Source organism: Geotrypetes seraphini, chromosome 7 (assembly GCF_902459505.1).
Source record: "Geotrypetes seraphini chromosome 7, aGeoSer1.1, whole genome shotgun sequence".
NCBI classification, from domain to species: domain Eukaryota; kingdom Metazoa; phylum Chordata; class Amphibia; order Gymnophiona; family Dermophiidae; genus Geotrypetes; species Geotrypetes seraphini.
The window spans coordinates 68,755,860-68,783,781 of NC_047090.1; the positions used below are offsets into that span (position 1 = coordinate 68,755,860).

General features: G+C 40.3%; 1 protein-coding gene across 1 annotated transcript; it reads right to left on the reverse strand.

The window, feature by feature from the left end:
- Window positions 1-810: 810 nt before the first annotated feature.
- On the reverse strand, window positions 811-27,817 carry GPR176 (G protein-coupled receptor 176). The gene is made up of 3 exons (XM_033951079.1): window positions 26,995-27,817; window positions 11,179-11,431; window positions 811-3,548 (listed from the first exon to the last, which is right to left on the reverse strand). Exons 1-3 carry the CDS (start codon window positions 27,200-27,202, stop codon window positions 2,447-2,449), a joined length of 1,563 nt encoding a protein of 520 aa, XP_033806970.1. The 5' UTR covers window positions 27,203-27,817; the 3' UTR covers window positions 811-2,446.
- Between the last annotated feature and the right edge of the window lie 105 nt (window positions 27,818-27,922).

Sequence of the window (27,922 nt, forward strand, 5' to 3'; positions counted from 1 at the left end):
CTTGAATTTGGGCTGCAAAAACCTGAGGGAGTCGTAGTTTAGAGGGTAAAGTACTTTTATTCTTGAAAGAAAAGCAGGTCTTGGGGGTATTCATATATGATGATTTTAAGGTGGCTAAACAGATAGAAAAGCTGATGGAAAAATGTAGAAGAATGCTTGGGTACATAGGAAGACGAATGGCAAGCAGGAAAAAGGAGATGATAATATTTCTGTACAAGCCTGTGCTAAATCCTAATTTGGAGTATACTGTACAATTTGGAGATTGCACCTTTAAAAATATATAAACAGTATGGAAATGGTTCCAAGAGCAGCTACTAAAATGGTCAAAGTCTTCCTCATAAACCATATGGGGACAGACTTAAAGATCTCAGTATGAATACCTTCTGGGGAAAAAAGCGGAAGGCAGTAGAAGGGAGATATGATAGAGACATTTAAATATCACTGTGGCATAAATGTACATAAGGTGAGTCTCTTTCAACTGAAAGGAAGCTCTGCAATGAGAGAGAATAGGATGACGAGGACCTACTAAGGAGTAACCTAAGAAAATACTTCTCCTCAGAAAGGGTAGTGAGTTCATGGAATGGCCTCCCAGTTGAGGTAGTGGAAACAAACACTATCTGAATTCAAGTAAGCTTGAGACAAGTACACAGAATTTCTAAAGGAGAGGAAAGTATAGCAGACGGCATGGATAGGCAGACTGGGTAGACCATATGGCTTTTATCTGCCTTCATTTTTTTCTCTGTCTCTATTTATCACAGCAAACTTTCTTGCAATATGCCTGCTCAAAAGAGCTTACAGTCTCATGTGATGTCATTGGTTGTGTCTTTCTCCTACATTTCATTTACTCTAGCAGTGATTTTATCAGTTTGTGTATGGTTGCCTCTTATCTTTTTGGGGGGGAGAAGAGGGCTTGGTAGTGCAGTCTTATTGCTGTGTTAAGATTTACAATAGGACATTTTGTTTGTGGAATTAACACGTTATGCAGGAGAAGAGCAGCACAAGATATCTATAAATTAAAAATCTAGGTTACAAGGAATATTTCAAAGCTTCTGCACATGGACAGAGGAGGAATACCCCAGCTATAAAACTTAAGAAACAGAAAGCTCTGAATAGTGGACTTCAAAACAAAAAGGAACAATGTTCAATAGGCTAGGGTGCAGTACAAATTATCCTAGAAAGTTGACCATATTCATATTCAGTGAATTAGGACCCCTGTTACAAAGCTGCGATAGTGATTCCTACATGGCAAATGTGATGCAACCCTTTCAATTCCTTTGAGCTGCGTTGCATTTGCTGTGCTAGGACTCACTACTATTTCTTTGTAAAAGGGGCCTTTAACCAGATAAATCCAAGCACAAATATAATTGATTAAATTTTGGCAGTCTGACTATAAGCCATATCCTAGAAACAACTAATGCATTATTTCTTCTTAACTAGATATATTTTGTCAGCCCAGATCATTGAATATACCAAGGCAGACAAACATAAATCCACTTTGGGAGGAGGGAAAGATTTGAAATGACAAAACTCGTCTTATTTACCTCCAAAGTTACCTGGACAAATTTTGTGAATATCAGTCTCCCAGAGAAAGTAAAAAAAAAGTTAGACATTTGCCTCATACATATGAGAGAATAGGACAGTATATATAAGTAATCCATATACATTTCTAGTTATTAACACCTGGACATATAGAGCACTTTGGTACACTTCTCTTTGTGTGATTAATTGGCAAAGTGTTACCAACCTAAATCTGTGTTATCGCTAAGCCAGATTTTCTTAGTGCCAACCTCAAAGATTGTAGTGTTTATTATTCTGATGTAGTTTAGCAATGGGAGTCAGAAGACAAAGGCTAAGGGGCCTGCCTGCCAATGAATCATTTGCTCTGCTGATAAGTGAAAGGCTATCGTAGCATATAGCAGTGCAAGAAATGTTGTTGAATTAATGATACGAGAGGAAAAACCATGAGCTGCTCCAATTGTGATACTTAGGGCTTGCCATGAACTACAGAACTATTAACATCATATAGGAAAAGAGATGTAAGAGCAATGCACAATGCCTACTGATGAGAACTGTATAAGAATGTGAATGGAGAATAAGCATACACAGTGGTTTCTTGATGAGACTTTAATTAAATTGAGCTCAGTGACTCCTTGATGAGAGCTAGATGAAAGAGAATTAAAATACTGGACATCTATGATAATGCTATGGTGATGGCTAACTGGAAAGGAGTATAGAGAAAGGCAAAATGTTATGCAAAATAGCTCCATGATGAGATCTAGATGAGACAAAGTGGCAGGTATCCTTTGAATACTGTAAAGGATAGATAAACAGAAGAACCCCAGAGTAGCTGAAAATCTGATGACAAATTTGGTTGGCTTTGTTTCACAATAATTAGTATGTGGGAATTTTTGAATAGCAATGATCCATAGGATCTGGTATTTAAGAGTTAGGAATCCACCTTTGGAAACATGCTGACTTTATTGTTCCTGCTGATTCTTCTTTCAGTTTTGCACTTGGGCTGTTTGGTTTGGATAAGCTCCTCAGGGGTGTTTCCAAGGGGAGGCAGCAGTCTTTTCTTACTGTTTCTACTTTCCGACAACCACTGAGGGGGCAACTCAAATGGCCCAAAGCCAAACTGCATAGAGTACTTGTCCTTGCAGACCTCTGATTCCATAGGCATGGCTGGAGCCACCTGAGCAGCAGAGTCTGTGCTTTGTGGGATAAACTTCTGTACCAGCATTTGTTCCATTTTTAATTTGGGGCCTGGGATTTGTTTGTAGTCATTGGAACCAATGGATTTGGTTTCATTCTCCTCTTCATCCTCTGTTGATTTGAAGATCTGCTGCTGCCCGATGTGAAACATCTCAAGTAATTGGCTCCCAGAGCGCACATTGGGTTCCAATGTACCTTCCACCATGCCCCCTAAGCTGACCACATTTCTCCTGCTGTACCTGCGGTGCAGCTGTGCAATGGTCCCAGCTAAGCATTTACGGACAGATTTATTAACAGTCAGATAGAGCAGAGGATTAGCCAGGAGGGACACCTTCGGCAACCAGATGGCTGTAAGCAGTAAAATCACAGACGTGTTTGGGCTACTGAGCATGGTGTGGTAAATAACCATAGTCATATAAGGAATGCTGCAGATAATGAAGATCAGCACCATGGACAGAAGCATTGCATGCAGCTCTGCTTCCCGCTGTGAGACATAAGGGATGGAGATAGTGTTTTGTGGAGTCCTTAAGGCAGCAATAATGACTTTCTTCTTCCTGCTCACACTGAGTGCTCTACGGATAAGGACCATGAAGAAGAAAACCAAAGCTACAGGCCCAAAGACTGTGGTAATGTTGTAGATAACGACATACACCAGATGCCCCAGTGAGTAGGTCCAGAATTCTGTGCAGTTGGACATGACATATATATCAGTTACATTAGTTACCGCAAACATTGGGATGCTGGCAACTATTGCATGAACCCAGATATAAATGATCAAATTGCGAGCCTTGCTGTCAGATATCTTTCGTTCCAAAGGATATAAAATGGAGTAATACCTACAAAAAAAGAATTATAAGTAATTTATACATAGCATAAACAATCTGTCATTCAAACAAAACATTTAAGCCATTTGAGGGCTGAAGAGAATGATAGGGATCTTGTACTAAAGACTTGTGCATGTTATCTTCCACAGAACCCATTTCATTCCTATGTCCTGCAGATAGCTTGCGTTAATCTTTAGTATAAGACCCTTGACGAAAGGTAAACAAGTAATTAGGTGAAAGTGATAATGAATCCACTAGTAATTCATCTAAGGATAGCTTTCTTGCTTACCTTCTACTTTACAAATTAATCCCTCCCCCCCCCCCCACACACACACACCCCTTTACAGAACTGCAGGAGGTTTTTAGCACTGACCAGCCCACAGAATGCTCTGCACTGCTCTGACACTCATAGGAACTCTCTTAGCATCAGAGCAGGACAGAGCATTCAGCACGCCAGCCGCACTAAAAACTTTTTGCGTGGTTTTGTAAAAAGGGGTTAAACTCCATTCAAGTATACATTTACAACTAATAGTTTCTAAATTTCCCAAGTAGGAAATGACTGTTCTATAGAAACATATAGTGGCATAAAGAGTTCCACCAAAACATATTCAAAATGGAAAGGATAATTGCTATACAGCAGGGAAATTTTTTAAAAATTTCAGGTTATTTGGGAGCCATTAACAAAATATTGCAAATATTGAAAGTATTGTATAGAATAAACATTAATTTTTTTCCCTTTGGTTCATATACATCCAAGGTGGGGGTGGGGGTGGGATGGGAATATTTTATTATTTCTTTTACTTATGAATAACTATAGGATACAAGGGAGGGGGATTATTTGATATAGTTTAGAATTTGATGATATATTAAGTGTGATTTAAGTATAAATGATTGTATTATATGTTACACTTACTGGGAGCTTTAAAAATGAATAAAGATTAATTAATATAACAAGTTATGGGGAGGGGGAATGATTGTTTTATGTATTAATTGTGTGTTTAAAGTGCCTTCTTTGTAGTGTTTATATCTAAATTAATTGTATGGCACTGTCAAAGTTTGAAAATAAATAAAGATTGATAAAATAAATAAATAAATAAATAAGCATATAGTAGAACAACCTAACATATTGGAACATAAGAGTGTTAGGCAATGACAATGTCAGATTTCTGCTGAATTTGCCTGAGGGTAAGATGTCAATGTGCTTCTAAGGCTAATAACACATTGTACTGACTGGAAACCCCTCAGAAACTTGTAGGATGCTAGCAAGTAGTCACTGTTCACAAATAAGAAAGCATTTCAAATTCATCTGTTTGAAAATTAGTTATAGTACATAGTAACAGAATGGATAATTTTTAAAAGAGTACCTCGGCAGGAAGGCACATATGCAAATATGTTGCCCCTATTTAATAAAATAACAACATATCAACCTATGTATCTTTTACAGAATAATCCTAATGAAATAGGCCCACACATTCATACTTCTCTGAAGCAGGAGTAATTGTGTGCATAAAATACTTCATATTATATATAAATACTAATTCTTTCTCTGCTGCACATATTTATTTATTGGGATTTATTAACTGCCTTTATGAAGAGAATCACCCAAGGCAGTGTACAGGAAGTTTAAAATCTAGTACTCTTAAGTAGTTTCCCTATCTGTCCCAGTGGGCTTACAATCTAACTATGGTACCTGAGGCATGGAGGGTTAAGTGACTTGCCCAGGGTCACAAGGAGCAGTGCTGGGATCAAACCCACAACCTCAGCGTGCTGAGGCAGTAGCTCTAACCACTAAGTCATTCCTCCACTCTGTTCCCAGAAATGCTTCTATCCACATATACGTATAAAAGTAGGCAGTATAAAGGGCAGTTCTTTAATGTTTCAGTTTTTAGATGGCTTTTATTTGGGAAATTCTCACATGTTTTCAAACAAGAAAACCTGATGTATTTCCTGTTCAAAAGCGCCTGTGAGATGGACTTTTTTTTTTTTGTTATGAGCAGGCCATCCCAATTCTGACTTGGATAACTTTTCAAACATGCCTCTCATAGCATAAATAAATGCATAGTATAAACGCAAGAGGGCATGCCCATGACTGTAGGAGCAGCACAATGTTTTAGACCCCTGAAGAAGCCATTATCAAGGCGAAACGGGTCCCGTTAGGCACAGAACATGTTGAATTGGGCACGGAACATTTAAAAACAAAGTTTATGATCAGTGCCAATTCGTGAAGATAAGTGCCATTTAAATTATAATAACACGAGCACTTTATTGTATTAAGCTTTTGCACTTATCAATAGCACTTCATTAGTAGAGCTCAATGAATGATATCTATAACCTACAACAGCCGTTTGAACAATCTTATGTGATTTGACGGTGTAGGTATCTGAGAGCTCTACTTACATAGACATTTTATACACAAGTCTGTTTTCCTGTTTTTCAGCAGATTAGTGAGACTGTGTGCCATTACATTCTATTAGAGGACCACCAGCCAATCAGGTTTTCAGGATAGCCCTAATGAATATGTATGGGACAGATTTGTATGCCTGTCACCTCCATTATATGCAAATCTCTCTTATGCATATTCATTAGGGCTATCCCAAAAACCCAACTGGTTGGTGGTCCTCCAGGACAGGGTTGGGAACTACTGCTTTAAGTCAGTGTCCTGGAGTACCCCCTTGCCAGTCAGGTTTTCAAGATATCCACAATGAATATGCATCAACTTGATTTGCATACACTGCCTCCATTATATGCAAATTTCTTTCATGCATATTCATTGTGGATACCCCGAAAACCTGACTGGCAAGGGGGTACTCCAGGATCGAGTTGAGAAACACTGCTCTAAGTTATGCATGTCCCTGCTGCAGTTAGGTGCCTGCAGTTATGTCCGGTCTATGGCTGGTGTAATTGTGGGCATGTTAATTTAAGGTATACTGCGATATACTAATATTTAAGGTATACTGCGATATACTAATATTCTAAAACAGAATATGGATGCCCTTATGCCATTTAGAATAAGATCTTACCATGCATCCTAGGGATTCTTAAATGGAGATACCCAGTTACAGAATTGCTCCCTGTGGTTGTATTTGCCTAATTTTTGCATTCGTTTACCCCCCTGGACAATTTTATAAGAGCCTACATGAGCATGTAGAACAGTGTTTTAGTGTTCAAGTCACGTATAAGATGACCTCCATCGCATTCAAATGGATACTCTTTCAACTATTACAGAATAATGAGGCTTCTGATTTTAGGTTTTAAGCAATCAACACCAATAAACCCCTACAAAAAAAAAAAAATAATAAAAAAAAAAAAATATATATATATATATAAAAGTATTTATTGGATAAACACAGAAAATCATTGTTTCTCCTAGTATTCTCTGAATCCTCTAGTAGCCTGTGGTGTATACTTCACCCAGGGGTCCTTTTACTAAGCTGTTGGAGCTGATGAGTGCTTACCACAGCTTCAAATGGGTTGCTGAGGGATGCCTCGGTAGGCATTCCATGATAAATTTACCAATTTGAACACACACATGTGCTTAAAACTAATATCCATCTTCACTGGGAAAGGGGCATATTTGGGGCATTGCCACACGCTAACTCATTAGCCTACAAAATAAGTGGTGGTAAGGGCTCAAACGGTAGGTTTTGTAATGGTCGCGCACTAATTGTACAATTAACACAAGGCCATTAATTCCAGAAATAGGAAAACTGGCCTATTTCCGGCCATCGCCAATGTAGCTTTGGTGAATGGAAAAGACTGCACTAAAGGGTGAACTAAGGTCACTTTTGCCGCAGCTTTAGTAAAAAGGACCCCTGTGTTTTTCTGCCTTTTCTGTGTTAACAGCACCTAAGTGATACATGCATACATATTTAATTTCACTGAAAAAGGTACCCAACAATAGTACCAGTGAAGTGAAAACACTGAGGGGGGGGGGGGGTGTCAATATCAGGACTAATATCAGGAAGTTCTGCTTCACACAGAGAGTGGTTGACATCTGGAATACTCTCCCAGGGGAGATTATTGCGGAATCGACAGTCCTAGGCTTCAAAAGCAAACTAGATGCATATCTCCTTGAGAGAGGCATATAAAGATATGGTTGGCTATAAAATAAGTAAATTGAATGAAGATTTTAGTAGCTGGACAACGTTCACACCTCATATATCAAAAACCTTCAGGCTACACACTTTCAATAACGCAACATATGAAAAATAATATAGACAAAGAACAACGGAGAAAAATGAACCTCAATTGTGAGGGGCCAGGACTACACAAGTACCTGAACCCATTCACATCATCACGGGTTCATAAAAAAACTCCGTGTACATTTAAATAATTCTCATTCATACGTTTTATCAAAAACTCTTTTCTCTTTTTTTCAAACTTTTTTGTATGTGAACCTAGTCAGTAGTATTACTTATCTATTTTTCAGTGTGAACCAGAACCAAGCTAACTAAAAAATTATTTATGAGGGCAACAGCTCAACTTCACAGGTGTAAATAATTGTAGAAGCCTGAAAATACTGCCAACAATGAGAGCAAAAAACGTTCACTCATCTGGAAAAAAGATGGTTCTGACGATTCTTCAAGTCATGTCCCAACAGAAAAGTCCTTCTGTTTCTCCTATAAGGCTACTTCAGGGGAGTATTCCATTATCCAGAATTTTCACTTCTACCAATATAGTCCATATAAAGCTGGCTCCTCTCCAAAATGGTTCTGGGACTGTGAGACGCGCCCGGCTCGAACAAAAAGCCGAACGAACCGGGCGTCATGACGTCATCACGAAAAACGTGATGCGTGATAAGCTAAACACCAGCCAATCCAAAATCTCAAATTCTGATCTCCCAGCTTCAAAATGTATCACGAAAACAGAAACAAAACAAAAACAGACCCGGGGATGAAACTCTTCATAAAAATGGTTGCCATTCGTGTACAGTATTCAGGCCTTCAGGTTCTAATGTTTGCAACCGATTGATCCACTGCTGTTCTTTCTGCCACAGTACTCTTCTAGTATCGCCTCTCCTCAAAGATGTAATTAATTTTTCTATCACATAGCACTTCAGATTTTCAAACTTATGATTTTGTTGAACACAGTGAGTGACTATAGGGGCCGTTAATTTGCTAGTCTTCAGGCAACTTTTATGTTCTGTCATTCTTACTGTCAACGTTCGTGATGTTTGGCCCACGTATAACAAGTCACATGGGCACTGAAGAACATATATAATGTTTGTAGATTGACACGTGGAGGTGTGACGTAAATTATAGCTCTTACCATTTTTCGGATTAATAAACATAGAAGTTGTAACCATAATATTACAATAGGCGATACTAGAAGAGTACTGTGAATCTGAAGTGCTATGTGATAGAAAAATTAATTACATCTTTGAGGAGAGGCGATACTAGAAGAGTACTGTGGCAGAAAGAACAGCAGTGGATCAATCGGTTGCAAACATTAGAACCTGAAGGCCTGAATACTGTACACGAATGGCAACCATTTTTATGAAGAGTTTCATCCCCGGGTCTGTTTTTGTTTTGTTTCTGTTTTCGTGATACATTTTGAAGCTGGGAGATCAGAATTTGAGATTTTGGATTGGCTGGTGTTTAGCTTATCACGCATCACGTTTTTCGTGATGACGTCATGACGCCCGGTTCGTTCGGCTTTTTGTTCGAGCCGGGCGCGTCTCACAGTCCCAGAACCATTTTGGAGAGGAGCCAGCTTTATATGGACTATATTGGTAGAAGTGAAAATTCTGGATAATGGAATACTCCCCTGAAGTAGCCTTGTAGGAGAAACAGAAGGACTTTTCTGTTGGGACATGACTTGAAGAATCGTCAGAACCATCTTTTTTCCAGATGAGTGAACGTTTTTTGCTCTCATTGTTGGCAGTATTTTCAGGCTTCTACAATTATTTACACCTGTGAAGTTGAGCTGTTGCCCTCATAAATAATTTTTTAGTTAGCTTGGTTCTGGTTCACACTGAAAAATAGATAAGTAATACTACTGACTAGGTTCACATACAAAAAAGTTTGAAAAAAAGAGAAAAGAGTTTTTGATAAAACGTATGAATGAGAATTATTTAAATGTACACGGAGTTTTTTTATGAACCCGTGATGATGTGAATGGGTTCAGGTACTTGTGTAGTCCTGGCCCCTCACAATTGAGGTTCATTTTTCTCCGTTGTTCTTTGTCTATATTATTTTTCATATGTTGCGTTATTGAAAGTGTGTAGCCTGAAGGTTTTTGATATATGAGGTGTGAACGTTGTCCAGCTACTAAAATCTTCATTCAATTTACTTGGTATACATTCTGATTTATTTAATTGAATCTCCTGTTATATTTAGTTGGCTATAAAATAAGCCAGGTGTATACCTGGCAGGGCCTCCGCGTGTGCGGATCGCCGGACTTGATGGACTGAAGGTCTGATCCGGAGATGGCGCTTCTTATGTTCTTATGTTCTAATATTCAAAGCTATTTAACTGGCCAGAAATGCCTCCTGGACAGTTAAATCGCATGTATAGGGTTATCCAGTGGTACCAGATAGTGGGTGATCAACCCTGGATCACCCCCCAAATGAGTCGGCACTTATGCAGTTAAATGCTGATGTTCAACACTTAGCATCTCGGATTAATTGGCCAAATAAGACCACATAAAACTCAGTCCTATTTTTCTGCAGTGTCGCGTAGGCGGTTCAGTGCTGAATCTCACACTTAACCACATAAAAGTTAGCCAGCTGCATAAACTTGGACATTCATTACTAGGACATAGCCCAGTATCAAGGTGCGGATTCATAAAGGTGCGGAAAAAGTTCACCCTTTACTATACCTTGACGCCCCATGGGATTCAGCAACCTGTGGTATCCCAGTACCATAGCAGCATTATTCATGAGGTCCAGGAGCCACAGCCCAATGCTCCCAGGCTGTAGCAGTGAGTTACCCCCAGACATCCCAACCCCCCCCCCCCCCGTCCACTGGCTATCTCTAAAATTCATTGGTGGTCTAGGGGGAGGTCCTTTGGGGGAGTGCCAAGAACGCTGCCGAATCGCTCCTGGCCACTCCAACACCAATGTCATAACAGCACCCCTAGCAACAATCTCCCATGACTACCACTAGAAGTTATATTTCCATATTATTAAGAGCTGGGGCTATTTTACCATGTTTTGGGGCCCTAACGCAACTTGTGGTCACAAGTTGCGTTAGGAGGTTTGCATAGTAATGGGATGCAAAACATGAATTGACATATTTTACATCTCATTACTTGGTAATGCGTGGTGATTTAAATATCGCCAGATTGTTTTTGGAACAGCAGTATTAGGGATGTTTTACATCGCTGTAAGGGTCATTTCGTTCCACAACTTAAAGTCCTAATGCTGCTTGATGAATCCCCCCCCCCCCCAAATGTCTAGGAATAGCACAGACAGTGGCTAAAAAAAATTCTCACCGCTGCCAGTTGAATATCTACCCCTAATTTTTTCCTACCCTTAACTAGCTGGAAATGGAACACATTCATTTATAATTAGAAGCCTTAACAGTAATGTATAGATGGAAGAGTTTGATACTGCACCTAAGATGCGGAGCTGATTGCACACGGATATTTCATTTGTTTAAAGCAGTTAGGATTAAGGGCTGAGTGCATATTGATACTGTACCTGTCGATAGCAATAGATGTATAGCTAAGAATTGTTACAGAGCAAAAAACTTTGTGCAAGAACTTGATGACTTTACAAAATATCAGTGTGTATATCCACGAGCAGCAGGTCGGGCTTGCACTGAGGACAATATCGAAAGGCACGCAAACGAGGCTGGTACAGATTCCTGAGCAGGCCAAATTCTTTATAAATTTGTTGGTTACAGATTTGTACACTGACATTCTGCAGGTTGACCACAAGACCATGAGGTTTCCTGGGGAAGTAAAAAAAAAAAAAGAAAAATCATGATATACATCTGTGCTTCATTTCTCATCACTGTATCAATAACCTTATGGTCAGAAATTTAACACAATCCCAAAGCATAAGATCTTTGAAGTTACTTGATAAGATACTTTGTTAAGTCTTTCAAAGATCTGGGTTTGCTGTCACATTATAAAACATAAGATTCTACTATCAGCCATTGATATACTCTTATTTACTACTGCCATGAAAATGCCACCCTGAGACTGTATATAGCTTGTATATTCTTAGATTCACCAAAGCACGTGTGTTCTTAGTCCCCCTTCTGTGACTATTTAGCTTGTATACTCGTAGATTAACTAAAGCGTGCGGGTCCTTAGCTTCCCCATAACATGTGCATTATCGTATCCCATCGCAATCTTCTGTAACGTATGTGTACTGATCATGTAGCATGTGTACTGATCATGTATGTTATCGATCCTGAGAGCTACTGTGTATGTATCATTGTAACCCATTCTGGGCTCCTGGGGAGGACGGGCTCTAAAACTAAATGTCCATTAATACAAACAGGACTTTAAATCACTTAAAATGGCTTCAGCTAACTCAACAATAAATGCCTACTAACTTTAAGAAGCCTTCTATTGAACTTATCATTTTTTATTACCACACTCTTTGTGAACAAATCACACGACACGCCTGTTTTCTTTATAAAATAGCTTAACGGGAATACAGTCTGTCTTTAGTTTGGAGGAGGAGAGAGTTACGGAGGTTTTGAACCTCATGCTGCTGCTGTTGTTATATGATAAAATGAACTATGATAAGAGGTGAAATAACTCAGTGAAAACCTGAAGCAGTTGCGGCTCCTGAAGACGCTGATCCAGCAAAACACAGCCCTGTGTTGGGCCGACTGAGCAACATGATTGTAGAGTCCAATGGTGCTATCAGAAAGCATAAACTATAATCATTGTGGTTGAGCAATTTGCAATACAGCAAGAGAACGTGTGATAATTTTAAAAACAGGACAATGTGGTGTTGAAAGGAACCGAAACTGAAAAGGCTTTGCTCCAGTCCAGGTTTTCTGACCCAATGGGGTATTCCTGTTGAGCTATTTTATAAAGAAAACAGATGTGTAGTGTGATTTGTTCACAGAGAGTGTGGTTTGGTAATATATTATTTATATCAGTGTGATATAAATATATTTATTATGTGGTAATAAAAAATGATAAGTGCAATAGAAGGTTTCTTAAAGTTAGTAGGTATTGTTGAACTAACTAAATATCCTGTGCAAAAACAAATATGAGAGGGCATGGAATTACACTGGCTACCAGTCAAACGCAGGGTTCAGTTCAAAATTGCTTGTCTGGTCCATAAAACCTTATACGGAGAAAACTCAGCTGGACTCATTTCTGCTAACCTGGTCTTACAGTCTTTCAATGACTCAAGGACAATTCAATGGTGGAAGCTGTCACTCCCCTCCCCACACTAGATCCGGAGAAAATCTCTCTTCAAGACCATTGAAGTGAGGCTTACTGGCCTGCAGTTTCCAGCTCATCTCTGTGACCACTTTTGTGAAGAGGAACCACATTCACTCTTCTCCAATCCCACAGAACCACTCCTGTCTCCAGGGATTTATTGAACAAATCTTTTTTGTGGAGCCACCAGAATCTGAGCTCCCTTAATATCCAGGGATGGATCCCGTCCAGTCCCACTTTCAGTTTTTTAAGTTGTTCATAAATACTTTCTTCCATGAATGGCGCGGTATCCACTCTATTCTCACTTGTAATTTTGTCTAACAATCGTGGTCTTTCCAGGATTTTCCTCCTTGAACATAGAGCAGAAGTATTTGTTTAGCACAGGGGTTTCCAAAGTATAGCCTGTGGGCCCCATCCGGCCGCGATATGATTTTGTCCGGCCCGCAGAAGAATTGTGCAGAAATGCGCCAATTGGATTAATTTTCCAATGATAATCTGTAAAAAAAAACAACCCCCCAAAACATGGAGTGTTGATAGATTTCAAATGCATTATAGTAAAACCTTGGTTTGCAAGCATAATTTGTTCCAGAAGCATGCTTGTAATCCAAAGCACTCGTATATCAAAGCGAATTTCCCCACAGGAAATAATGGAAACTCAGATGTTTAGTTCCACAACCCAAAAACTTTAGTACAAAATACTGTATGCTCTGAGCGCTTGAGTGATGGGTAAATTGGGTATGATGCTTCTATTACGTTCAGCTGCGCTAGGCGTAAGATGTGCATCCTTCAACTGTGGGTTCTGATGATATGACGCGCATATACGTGCTCGTACTGTAAGACCGCTCATTTATCAAGTTAAAATTTAATAAAATGTTTTCCTCATCTTACAAAACACTCGTAAACCACGTTACTCATTATCCAAGGTTTGACTGTAATTAAAATTGTGTTCAAAATATATTGATATTCCATATTATGTTAATATTAATATTATTCACAACTTTATTTAATACTGAATCGTAATTGTATACTTTGCGGTATTTCTTCGTAGTTGTTCGGTCTCGATCAACAGTGTCAATATGCAGCATTGTAAGTAGCTCTGGCAGTATGACCAATCTTTAAACTGAATCTGGAAGTTCGTTACTAGTCGTTATGGTTAATTGTCCATAACAATACTTGCAGTGGTGCAGTGTAATACTCAATTTGTAATTGCATAAATGTATATTTAAAGGTACGTATTCATTTATTCACATATTTGCTTGTACAGAGTTCTTGTGATTTTAATAATTTCATAATTATTTATACATTTATTCTCTTTTACAGTTTTAACATGGATGGGAAAAAGAAAAGACAGTTCCATCATTCACATTAATGGAATTATTATAATTTGTGATGAAAATATGAGAATTTGCTGGTCATCATCATTAATTATATAATAATTTAATCTCACATACTATAACAATAATAATAATAATAATAATAACAGCTTATATACCGCAGTACCGTGAAGTTCTATGCGGTTTAGAAAAGATTAAGCAAAGGTACAAATTGATTGACTTCAAGATGGGTAGAAGAAAGAGAATTAATAGGACAGGAAATTCATTCTTGAGGAAAAAGTGATCAATAGGACAAGTTAATCGCTATTGGGGGGAGAGAGATGAGTGGATCAATTGTCTAGATGCTTTAGGAACAGGTGTGTTTTTAGACGTTTCCTAAATTCCTCATAAGTAGTGGGCGAAAGTTCTAATTACTATGTAATTAGTTTATAAAACTTCTGTTTTCAATAAAACTCATCTAGAGTTATTTATCTTTTTCTTTTTTACTACGGCCTGCTGAAAAGTGCTGAAGTACCCAATGTGGCCCTCGTGGCGAAAAGTTTGGAAACCCCTGGTTTAGCATGTTTGCTTTTTCATGATCACTCTCCACATAGCAGTTCATAGCATTTTTCAGTCTTGCAATTCCATTTTTCATCTTCCTTCTTTCACTAATACACTTGAAAAAATTTTTTGTCTCCCTCTTTTATATTTCTACCCATTTGCTCTTCCACCTGCGCTTTCGCTTTGGCTTCTTTCATTTTCATCCGGTATTCCTTTTTGTGCTCCTCTTCTTGAGTCTTTTTATATTTCACGAACGCCAACTCGTTTGCCTTTATTTTCTCCGCCACTAGTCTCGAGAACCATATCGGTTTTCTTTTTCTCTTGTTTTTATTTATTTTCCGCATATAAAGATCAGTAGCCATTTTTATTGCTCCTTTCAGCGGCCCAGATCTGACTGAGGTTAACCGGGGGCATCACCAGTGTGGCAAATGTGTATATTGCAAGCATGCCTTGATCACGACTAAGGTGCTCATACCTCATAGCAATCGTTATTATGAGTTATATGGTCATACAGATTGCAGGTTGATGCAAGTGGTGTATGCTCTCATATGCCCATGCAATTTAATGTATATTGGACAAACTCGCCAGGTCATCAAGTTGAGAATTGCAGAGCACCTTAGCTGTTTACGTAATAGGAAAGAAGAAGCTCCTTTGGTTGAACACTGGCTTGCAAAACGTCATCAAGAAGCTGATTTGAAGTTTGTGGTTTTAAAACAATTTCACAATACTCTTGGTGGTAATGTCTCCCGGCAGCTGATTAATTGTGAACAGAGGTTTATTTTTTCCTGGGACACAGTAACCCCCAAAGGCTTGAACAAAGCAGTAGAGTGGCCATTGGGCTGCTAAGTTCAGGCTGTCCAATCAGATTGAGAAACCTCTAACATCATGTGAATAAGAAAGAACAGTTTGGGCTTGTCCACATTGAATTGTGAATGTTTGCTAGCGGGAGAGCTGCTATGAAGTCTTGAGAAGGATTCGTATCCAATGTGTGGCTGTTTACAGTTCACAAGAAGTGAGTTTTGAGAGATTTTTTTAGGTATTTATAAGATATGTGTGAGTTTTGATTGTTTACTGATACAATGCTGCTTCTTTCAGAATGCTGAGTTAACCTTCCTCTTGAAAAAGCCAAAGAGGGGAAACGCGTATTGTGTTGCAGAAGAATTGGACTACACATACTGTATCAAGGAAGTGAGGAAGTTGAAGGATTAACAGAATATTTTATGGATTTTCATCTCATGGATTGGTTGGATTGTGTATTTTTTTGTATTTTTTGGTTTTTGTTTTTCGTATGGGGATTTTTGAATGGTTGGGAACACTGAACACTGAGCACTTGATTGGACTTGAAGCAGAGGCCGGGGCTCCTTAACAGCAAAGTACATCAGCTGAGATAAGTACTCCTCTACTTATATCCTTATATAAATATAGCTTTAGCTTTAGCTTTTTGAAATCTTTAAAAATTATAGTGGTAGGAAGGGATGGATTTAAGCCAGAACTGGTAGAGTCCCGTGCTCTTTATGCCTTGAAGTTCTAAATGGCTTTCACTGAGCACCATTATTGAATATTTATATTCTTAATATATATTTTATTAAAATATTAGATTTTCTTTTTTTGTAGAAGGTGTTAAATAGAACAGGAAATTTATATTTATATATTTATAATTCCCAAGAATATTGAGTGTGTTGATTAAAATTCAGCTGCCAAATAGTAGACCAGTGCTCCAGTAAAAGTGTCTTGTGTCATAGTGTCGGGCACGGTACCTCCGCTCACTATGTTGCATAATTTAGCATCATCGGCAAATAATTCAATTTTACCCCGAAGTCCCTGAGACAGATCTTGTATGAAGATATTAAATAGGATTGGACCCAGGACCGAGCCCTGCGGTACTTCACTGTGCACTTCCGACTTTTCAGAGGGAGTACCGTTTACCAATGGTCCAACGTGCCCAGCAGTCCGCTCACGCGGTGGCCCTCTGGTCAAAGACCAGCACCCTAACTGAGACTAGCCCTACCTGCGTACATTCTGGTTCAGCAGGAACTTGTCTAACTTTGTCTTGAATCCCTGGAGGGTGTTTTCCCCTATGACAGACTCCGGCCGAGTGTTCCAGTTTTCTACCACTCTCTGGGTGAAGAAGAACTTCCTTACGTTTGTATGGAATCTATCCTCTTTCAACTTTAGAGAGTGCCCTCTCGTTCTCTCCACCTTGGAGAGGGTGAACAACCTGTCTTTATCTACTAAGTCTATTCCCTTCTTTATCTTGAACATTTCGATCATGTCCCCTCTCAGTCTCCTCTTTTCAAGGGAGAAGAGACCCAGTTTCTCTAACCTCTCACTGTACAGCAACTCCTCTAGCCCCTTAACCATTTTGGTTGCTCTTCAATGGACCCTTTCGAGTAGCACTGTGTCCTTCTTCATGACATGGTACTCCAGACGAGGGCGTACCATGGCCCGGTACAGCGGCATGATAACCCTCTCTGATCAGACCAGGGTATTTGTTTAATTTTGGGAACTTGGAAACTGCTAAGTTGAGAAGTTTGTACAAGGATCATGTCTAAAGTGTGTCTTATTGAATGTGTAGGACTAGAAATTAAAGGGTAACGACATAGATCGTTCAAGATGGTATGAAGCTCAGTGGAGGCTGCATTGTTATAATCATCAAAGTGAATGTTAAAGACACCCAAGATAATTGGGTTTGGAGGAGGTGCAAAAATCAAAGTTAATAGATTGAAGAAGTGCGAGAGTTCGACTACTAATGGAAGGTGGAAGGTATAATAGTAAGTAATCTGAAGATGGATTAACTCCTTTCACAGCCTCCTATTTCCTTCTATCTACTTCCGATTACCACATTTCTACCACTGTATTCACTGTTCTCACTCATCTTCTTGTCATCCCTCTTTTGACCTCTTCCATATGGCTCACTACTTCCAGAATCCCCCTCCCTCTCTCCGCTATCGTCAGGCTATATCTCCCTGTCCCTTTCTTTCCATCCCCTAGCATCTGCTTATCCCACCTCTCTTCCCATCTCTTATTCTCTCTCCCCATGGTCTAACATTTCTTCCTCTCTTTTCTGTTCTTCTTCACTCCCCCTTATACTAAACAATAGGCGGTAGAGGGAGAAAAAGTAGATGCTGCACATCTCGCTCTCCCTTCCACCCCAGACCTAACATTTCTCTCTCGCTCATTTTCTTCCATCCTCAGATCCAACTTCTATCCCTTTCTCTTCCCAACTGCCCTCCCATCCCATATATTTCCCTACCTTTCTCTCCCAGGTCCACCACCTTTCCTTTTTCACCTATCTACCCTCCCATCCTATATCTCTCCCTCCTTCTGCACCACCCCAGGCTCACCATCTCTCCTTTTCTCTTTCCAACTGTCCTCTCTGCAGCATCTCTTTCCCCCTTCCTCCGCACAATCCCATGTCCAATTTCTCTCCCTTTCTCTTCTTTTCCTCCAGACCATTGCCCACATCTCTATCTCCTCTGTTTCTGGCCCCTTTACCTTCCCTCATACCCAGCCTGGTACTTCTTTTAACCTCCTCCCCCATTCTACTTTTAAAAAACCCACAACAAAACAGCTGGTCCAGGGAGCTTCCTGGCCCGGCATGTCTTTCCCTTTCTATCCTGGCGAGTCTTTCACCCTCACCTTTGGTCCTGCGGACAAACCCATTTTTGTTGCAGAGGACTGCTGGCCATGGCAGCGATTCTCAACAGCTGCCTGCGACCCCTCTTTGTACTGAGGGCCACCCAGGTGGAAACAGGAAGTTGCGTCATTGGGGACAGACCACAGCAGTAGGAAAGCATGAAGAGGGACCTCAGGCAGCGGTCCCCTGCAATTAAAATGGTTTTATCCACAAGACCGAAAGAGAGGGCAACATCAAACCGGCACGGTTAGAAAGGGGAAAACATGCTGGCTCACTGGTGGCCCCTCAGAGCCTTAGGGCAGTTGCCCTGTTTGCCCCCCTGGCCCTGCTCCTCTCATATACTGGATCATCGATAAGAACTTTCCTGCTCCACTCCTTTTACCTGGGTGAGATAGAATACTTCAGCATCTTCACTCTCCTTCTGTACAGAGGATCATCCATTCTGATATCAACTCTTTGCTCATTCTAGCAGCTTATGCCCTGCTAAGCTAGGTTTTGGAATAAAGGGAAAGGGAATATTGCCCCATTTTGTTCCACATTCAAAGTGGTGTGCATATATACAGATACTTAGTTTTTACTGAAGGTCACAAGGAGCAGTGCTGGGATTTGATCCCACAGCCTCATGGCGCTGAGGCAGCAGCTGTAGCACTAGGCCACTCATCAATTACATCTTTGATCTCCTCACTCTCTCTGTTAGGAGAAGACCTCACTCTTTGGCCTTCACATTTTCCTTCTTGGCCTCTGCTGGAAGAGGATTAAGCTTGTCACTGAACAGTGTATGCTCTCATTTTTTGCATCTCTGGACTCCTCTATCCCTTCGTGCACTCACTTTTTATGTTTGCCTCCATATTTGAAGAACGTCTACTGCTGGGCTTCTACCATATTAGCCCACCTCTCTTTACCTTTGCGCGTCCCTTCTCTGAAGCAGGGACCCAAATGTTGCTCAGGCTTCCTCTAAGACAAGGACAATTTAGCATCCCGCTAGATATTCAAATATACTTCATGCATATTTATTGCAGAAATTCTGAAAATCTGGAAACATTGTACCCTTGAAGGCAGTTGTGTGCTGGTAAATTTTTAACAGCTGGCTCTTTCTCCAGGCGTAGCCAGCCCTGAAATTTGGGAAGGGAGGGGCAATGCATTCTTCCTCTCCCCTCCCCCACTCATACCATGCAAGCATGTGCGACTTACCTTTGCTGCCGCTCCCCCTCTATTTCTGGGCTGAGCAGCAGAGAGTGGCAGCGGTAGTCTATTTATTTGACGGGCTGGGCTCAGCATCCCTGCCAGCAAAATAAAAAGGAATTCAAAAGAGGGGCCTGAGCCCAGCTTTTGGGAGCTGGTTGTTAAAGTAGCCACAGGGGACCTACTTTAACAATTGACTCCCGCAATTCTTTAAAACTTAAGAAATGGCTCTTGCGAGCCGGTGCGAGCTGGCTCCAGCACACCACTACTTGGAGGCAACATTTGAAGAACCCAGTTTTAAATGAACAGATCCCTCCTGCAAAGATCACCGCGTTGTATGAGCATAAAGGATATAGAAGGGTGACCCTGAAAGCAACAGTGGGATGCTATTTCATTTATTGTTAATCAGTGCTAGTACAGTGTATATGTATGTATATATATGTATGTATGTATGTATATTACATTACATTACATTAGTGATTTCTATTCCGCTTGTGCCTTGCGGTTCTAAGCGGATTACAAATTAGAAGACTGGACATTTCCAGTAGCATTGCAGTACATAGAATCAAGAATGTGTCAAGTTACAATTGTTAGTCTGGACATTTCCAGGAGAAATTGAAAGCAAATAGTAGATAGTAATAGGTTGTTTTGATGAACAGAAATAATACAGTCAGGATTCAGAAGTGTTGCTATGGTGGTGGTGGTGGTGGTGGTCATGAGAGTATTTTCCAATACTATTGTGAGGTTATGATGATGGGAAGTGTTTTTTGAAGAGATGAGCTTTGATTTCTTTTCGGAATACTTTAATGTCTATTGATTTGATCAGTAGATTGGAGATGGTAGTATCGATCTTTGCTGCCTGTGTCGCTAAAAGGCTGTCGTATAGTTTCTTTCGTCGTGTTCCATTGAGAGGGGGGTAAATGAATAGGCTCTGAGTTCTCCTTAATCTGTGTGAGAGGTTACGGTGTAGTCTGTTGTTTATGTAACTGGGTGCTGTTCCGTGTATTACTTTGTATAGTAGACAGTAGAATTTGAACTGGGATCTTGCTTTTATTGGTAGCCTGTGTGAGTCTAGGTATGCGTTGGTGATGTGGTCATATTTGCCGAGGGAGTAGATGAGTCTGAGGGCCATGTTCTGAACAGTCTGTAGTTGTTTTATCATGTAGTTTGGGCATGATAGGTAGAGGCTGTTGCAGTAATCTACAATACTTAGTACTAGGGATTGTACTAATATCTTGTATTGATCTTTGTTGAAGAATTTTCTTATTTTTCTTAGGTTACGCATTGTGAAGAAAGCTCTTTGGATGATTTTGTGGATTTGAGACTGCTTTGTGCAGTTTCTGTCTAGTTGTATTCCCAGGATCTTGAGTGTACTTTGCATTGGGTACTTGATTGTATTTAATTCTAGTTCTGTGAGAGATGGTTTTTTTTCCTTCTCTAGTAGTAGGAATTTAGTTTTATCCGAGTTCAGTTTTAGTTTATGACTTGACATCCATTTTTCTACAGTTTCCATTATTATTTTCAAGTGGTTTGTGGATAAGGGGTCTTGAATGTTAAAGGGGAGGAGGATAGTTATATCATCCGCGTAACTGAATGATACTGTGTTTAGGGCGTCTAGGGTTATGCCGAGGGATGCTATGAAGAGGTTGAATAATATGGGTGATAATGGTAATCCTTGTGGTAATCCACATGGGTTTGACCATGGGTCGGATATGTGCTCTTTTGACTTGACTTTGTATGTTCGTGTTTTGAGGAAGCTTTGGAACCATTTGTGAACATTACCTGAGATTCCTATTGCGTCTAATATCTGGAGTAGTGTGTGATGGTCAACTAGGTCGAATGCCGCAGAAAGATCGAGCTGAATGAGAAGCAGCTTGTTTCCTTTGCTGAGGTGTTGTCGGACAATGTCTAATAGTGATACCAGTAGAGTTTCTGTGCTATGGTTGGATCTGAATCCAGATTGTGATGGATGTAGTATGTGATGGTCTTCAAGGTAGTTGGATAGGTGTTGTGCGACAAGACCTTCTGTTATTTTAATGTATAGTGGGATTGAAGCGATTGGTCTATAGTTTGCAGGATTGTCTATAGGACCTTTGGGATCTTTTAGGATAGGTGTAATTATGATTTCTCCTAATTCCGGTGGGAAATGACCTTCACTTAGTGTTGTTTGAAGCCATAGTGTGAGGCTAGCTTTAAATTTGGTGGAAGCTGTTGCTAGTAAGTATGAGGGACAGTTGTTCAAGTCACATGAGGATTTGCTGTATTTTTTGTAAAGCCTGTCCAAGTCTGACCATTGTATCTTTGGGAAGTTTGTCCATATCCTGTCTGCTGGGATTGCTTCATCTGTTTTGGGATTGATTCGTATTTCTTCTATGTTGATTCTTGAATTGTTGAATGTGGATCTGGTTGTGATGATTTTGTGTTTGAAATGATCCGCTAATTGGGTGGCTGTGGGAGTTTGGTTTCCTTGGGTGGCGAGAAATGGTTTGGTATCAGTGAGATTTCTTACGATGTCAAAAAGTTTTCTTGTGTCTGGTTTTTCGGTGCCGATGAGTTTGGAGTAGTAGTTTTTTCGTTTTTCCTTCAGTTTGGTATTGTATTGTTTGATTTGGATTTTCCATTCATCTTTGGTGTGATTGTGTTTTTGTTTTTTCCATGTCCTTTCTAATTGTCTGCATTTTCTTTTTAGGTGTAGAAGTTCGTCGTCGAACCATTTGTTAGATGGTCTGTCTATTTTGTTTTTGGTTTTATTGGAGCTAGTTCGTTTAGTGTAGATTCACTGAGGGTCCGCCAACTGTTTATGAATTCTTTGGGGTTGTTGGGGTCGATTTCGGGGTCGACTGTGTTCCAGAATGTGATAGGTTCGATTTTCGGTCTGATCTTGATGTGTGATTTCTTTGGGATGGGTTTGTTGTTATTTTGAGCCCAATTGATGGTGAATGAATATTTGAAATGGTCTGACCAGAGAGTAGGGTGCCAGGACCCGTTTGAGATGTAAATGTTTTGTGTGTTTTGATTTGGAAATGAATAAGCTGCTATATCAAGTTGATGACCTTTTTCGTGTGTGGGTTCTGGGTTGAGAATTTGGTAGGATAGGGTGTTGAGGTATGAGAGTATATCTGTTGTTTGTTTGGATGATTGATCTTCTAAGTGGAGATTTAAGTCTCCAAGGATCAAGTTATGTGTGGAGGAGAGTGAGTTCTGGAAGATGAATTCTTCAAGTTCTTGTTTTGAGGTGTTCCATTTACCTGGTGTAATGTAGCAAATAAGACAGTTCAGGTTTCCATTGAGTGATTTGTCAGATATTTGGCAGGCTAGCAGATCTAGATAAGGGGTGGAGTGCTTGGTTAGTACGTCGATGTTGAGATTGTTTTTTGTTATGATTGCTAGACCTCCTCCTCTTCTGTTTTCTCGACATACTAACTCAAGTTTATATCCTTTAGGGCAGAATTCTGTGATGCTTGGATCTGACTCAGAGGTGAGCCATGTTTCGGTTAGGAAGAGGCAGCCTAGATTGTCTTTGATCAGCCAGTCTTTGATTAATTCTGCCTTTGGGCTGACGGATCTGATGTTCATATATGCGCAAGCTATTGTAGTGTATTTTGTGGTGGGGGTAGTGGTTGTATTGATGATAGTTCTTGGTGAGGTTTGGTATTTTTGTGTGCTTGAGTTAGGCTTTGGTGGAGGTCTTTTTCCCCAGATGGTGGGAATGCTGGCTTGGCTGGATAGTGGACATGGAATTAGCGTTCTAGTGGTATGCAGTTTTCTGGTATGTTGAACAGGTCTGTGCGTTGTTGTTAGGATAGGGATGGTGTGTATTTGGTAGCCTGTGGTTTTCCATTTTGCTATCAAGTTTCAAGTTTCAAGTTTATTAAGTCTTGATGAATCGCCTATAAATTTGCTAGGCGATGTACAATAAAAATAACATGTATTAATAAATGAAACAAGTACAATATTAAAAATGACATAAAAAACAAATTTGTTGTGTAGACAAGAAACATACTTTGCAAACTACTCAAAAAAACCTATATTCACAATAATGTGAGGGTAAAACATACAAGACATGTGAGGATAAATAGGGAAATAGTTACAATTTTGATAGAGGAGAGGAATAAACATAAAAGGAAAAAACAAAAGGTGGGTAAAAGATGGCTGTTTTTTTTTTTTTTTTGTTTTTAAAAAAAGAGAAAAACCGAAAATGTAAATAAGAATGTCAAATTTTTACTGCTCATAATAACCATACGCATCTTTGAAAAGAAAAGTTTTTAGCATTTTTTTAAATTGAGTTAGGTCTTTTAGTTCTCTGATGTGTTGGGGTAGAAGATTCCATGATTGAGGGGCATTAACTGAGAACATATCCTGTCTTCTGGTTCCTATCATTTTAATAGAAGGAACTGTAAGAAGATTAGTTGAAGAAGAACGAAGTGAGCGTGTCGTACTATAAGGAATAAGCCATCTGTTAATGAATTGGGGTTCGTTGTAATTTAAGGCTTTGAACACTAAAAGCAACAATTTAAAAGTGAATCTATGGCTTATAGGAAGCCAATGAGATTTAACCAACAGCGGAGTAACGTGATCGTATTTTTTTTTTTTGTGAATTAGTTTCACGGCTGTGTTTTGTATGAGCTGCAGCCTTCTTTTTTCTTTTAAAGTTGTATTAAAGAGGAGAGAATTGCAATAGTCTAGTTTAGTCATAACGAGGGAATGAATGAGAATGTTGATTATAAATGTGGCAATTAGTATGAGGGCAAGGATGAGGTTGGGTGTATGCAGTGCCATTTTTTTTTTTAATTATTTTTTTTATTTTATTTTATTTTTTTTAAAATTTGTGAAGTCCGCGGTTTAGTAGCTATTTGAGTTGATTATTAGAGTGGATGTATGGGTTGAGCTTAGAGTTCTGGCTGCTTCCAGATCAAGGTAGAGGGTTCAGAGTTGCTTTACTCACCACTTTGTTGACTTTGTTGTTGGTGGATTTCGGACAGGATCTTTGGTGCCTGAGCTGTGAGCGTTTTTGGTTGTCCTGTGACTTCCTGCAGGCGCTTCACGAAGGCGCGCACTAAGGCGCATGCGCCTTTGTCGCGCACCTTCGTCAGTGCACCGAACGGCTTGCGCCGTTGGCGCTGTGTTTATGTGCTGGGTCCGCCGCTGGTCGGGGAGAGGGGCGGAGCAGGGCTCCCACGCGACCTCTCCTCTGGAACTCCTGCTGGTGCTGGAAGGGGGGCCCGAAAGTGGTCGTGCGCCGTTGGTGCTGTGTTTATGTGCTGGGTCCGCCGCTGGTCGGGGAGAGGGGCGGAGCAGGGCTCCCACGCGACCTCTCCTCTGGAACTCCTGCTGGTGCTGGAAGGGGGGCCCGAAAGTGGTCGTGCGCCATTGGCACTGTGTTTATGTGCTGGGTCCGCCGCTGGTCGGGGAGAGGGGCGGAGCAGGGCTCCCACGCGACCTCTCCTCTGGAACTGTTGCTGGTGCTGGAAGGGGGGCCCGAAAGTGGTCGTGCGCCGTTGGTGCTGTGTTTATGTGCTGGGTCCGCCGCTGGTCGGGGAGAGGGGCGGAGCAGGGCTCCCATGCGACCTCTCCTCTGGAATTCCTGCTGGTGCTGGAAGGGGGGCCCGAAAGTGGTCGTGCGCCGTTGGCGCTGTGTTTATGTGCTGGGTCCGCCGCTGGTTGGGGAGAGGGGTGGAGCAGGGCTCCCACGTGACCTCTCCTCTGGAACTCCTGCTGGTGCTGGAAGGGGGGCCCGAAAGTATGTATGTGTGCATGTATATATATATGTGTGTGTATATATATATATATAAGTAATTTGATAACAATATTGGAGTTTTTTCAGGCCAATGATAGAACAAGTAGAGGAGTTTATACACTTTATATCTCTCTCTATCATAGCCAAAGGATGGCGTTCACTTCCTGTGGCTTCGGAGGCCTTTTCCTCTGTGATTGATCACCGTTGAAACCAGGACTGTTTATTTAATTTGCCCTCGAGTTTGGACTTATCAGATCCCTCCTTGCACATAGCTCTGCATTCTCATTTGAAGTTCTACAACCGTTTCTGTACCACAACTCTGGAGCTGGTTCTGAATCTAACTTTCCCAACTGCATTAATGTTCTTAAGGTTCTGGCAGGCTCTTTGTAGCACTATACTGTAGGCCTGAGCATTAATAAAATCCTGAGATCATAAGCACAACAACCATAATATAAGCCGGACTCAGAAAGTCTCATACACTGAAACATTTCAAAAGCACTTGTATGAACGAATGCATTTAAGATTTAAGGGACTATAGTGAACCTTAAAAGATCCTGCATAGTAGCTGGAAGATAGGAAGTAAGGAGCCCACATGTGCTGAAGCCTCTGCAACAATCAGGCAGCACCGGATTAAAACTTGGAACATTAAGGTACTGCATTTCACAGGGATTAGCATAGCAGCTCCACCTTCCCTATATCGTTGGACTCTTATTCGATTGGATTGAATTTATTCTCTTTGATATACTGCTCTTGACAAAAAGTATTAAGTGGTGTACAATATATAAACAATTACATTGCATATTATAAAAGATTCAACCCCAATATTAAACAATCTTATATTAAACAGCAAAATAGCAAGATTGATCTACAAAAGTCCATTCATATCAATGGAATGACTTGCCATGTATTAAACAAGCACCCCCCCTCCCCCTCGCAGAGTCCAATATAATAGCTTACTCATCTTAATGATTCACCCCAAAATGTCAGTGTTATGTTGTATTTCTGATTTAATGGGTCAAATATGAATACGTTCAAGTAAAAAAAACAACAACTTTTGCTACAGAAATAAAATGGACTATTAATTTTAACAGCTACATAATTCCTGAAACACTTTACTCTTTAGTTGTATATTTTGATGCAAACCACCTAGATAGTTTTCTAAATAAATAAATAACCATGAAATCTGAAACTAAACACAAAGCTTTAATGGCTTCGGTCTCTTGATCATTTGAACTGTACTAAAGTAGGATTTATATTTACCGGTTTACTAAATTGTATACATATACTTATATACAAAGAGTACAATTAATTTTATGTTGTTTCCCTTTTAATTATGTATGTATTGTGATTACCTGTGCAGAATTGTTGGATGTGTGGGATACAAATTTTTAAATAGATACATCTCAGCATGCCTGTATTTCTGTCACACTGCATGCACTGAATTGCAGTTCTCATTTCCTTAGGAAAGGCAGATTTAAATCTGCATGAATGCAATGGGTCAAATCAGGATTGAATCAGCCTTTCTGGGCCACCTGACTATTCCATGTCCCTTTTCAAAAAGGAAGAACAGCCCATCTGGAAACGCACAAGCATCCTTCAGCTGCAGCAGAAAGACCTGAAGGAGACAGACGCTCAATAAGACAAAAGAGCAACATAAACGCTGGCAGCACTTACCGAGCAAAGAACCAATGAAGACGACAATTTGCACAGTAGTAGTGAAATGTCTATATATTAGTTCCTCAGTGTACTCTTCAGCGTCCAGGGGGTTGATCCTGTTAGTGCTTGAATTGTTCCACATTAACTGTGGCCTGGATGCATTTCTCATATCTAGAGCCCTTGCCCCCACCTCATTTAAGTCACGTTCACTCCCATTATACCCCATGTCCAGTTCACTTTCTTGTTCCTGCAGACTGCCTGTTCAGAAGTCCCACAAGGAGCCTCAGTGCTCACTTAAGAAATATTTCCAAGAGGAAAGAACCTTGCCTGTGTGGCCAGCTGGGTCGTTACAGTGTAAATAGATATGAAGAAGGGGCATACAGGGAACAAATAGGACTCATCTCTGGGGTCCATTATTTCACTGACTTTTTTTTTTTCAGGCTATCCTACTGGACAGCCTCATTCTCTGTGAGCTGAAGGTAGAATGTGCCTTGTGCTCCATGTTTTTTAACATCTAAGGTCAGCCCCAAAACAGGGTCATTTGAGATGTCAGTATGGTTTGTATGCTTCCGTACATGGCATTTGCAAACAAGTTATCCTCATTCCCAGGCTCTGTGCTCCATTTCTTGCCTGCTATATACTTCTACCATGCACGATTCCTGGTCCCCCACGCTCTACATTATCAGACTCTGCAGGAAGCTCATGCAAATCACTAGAATCTTCTTTTCTACCTCAGAATAGCTGCTGTTTCCTGTGGTCTCTCCAGCTTTCCTGCAATAGAAAGCTCTGCAGCCAGGATGCAGATTTTTCCCAAGTGATGCTCTTCAGTAGTCAGGCTACTGTGGGCAGCTGTGGATGAAAGCAGAAGTATCATCTGAGTCGCCTCCTCAATAATGTCATTTCAGCTACTGCTTTCGGAGCCCCTCACATCACATGACCAGCTTGG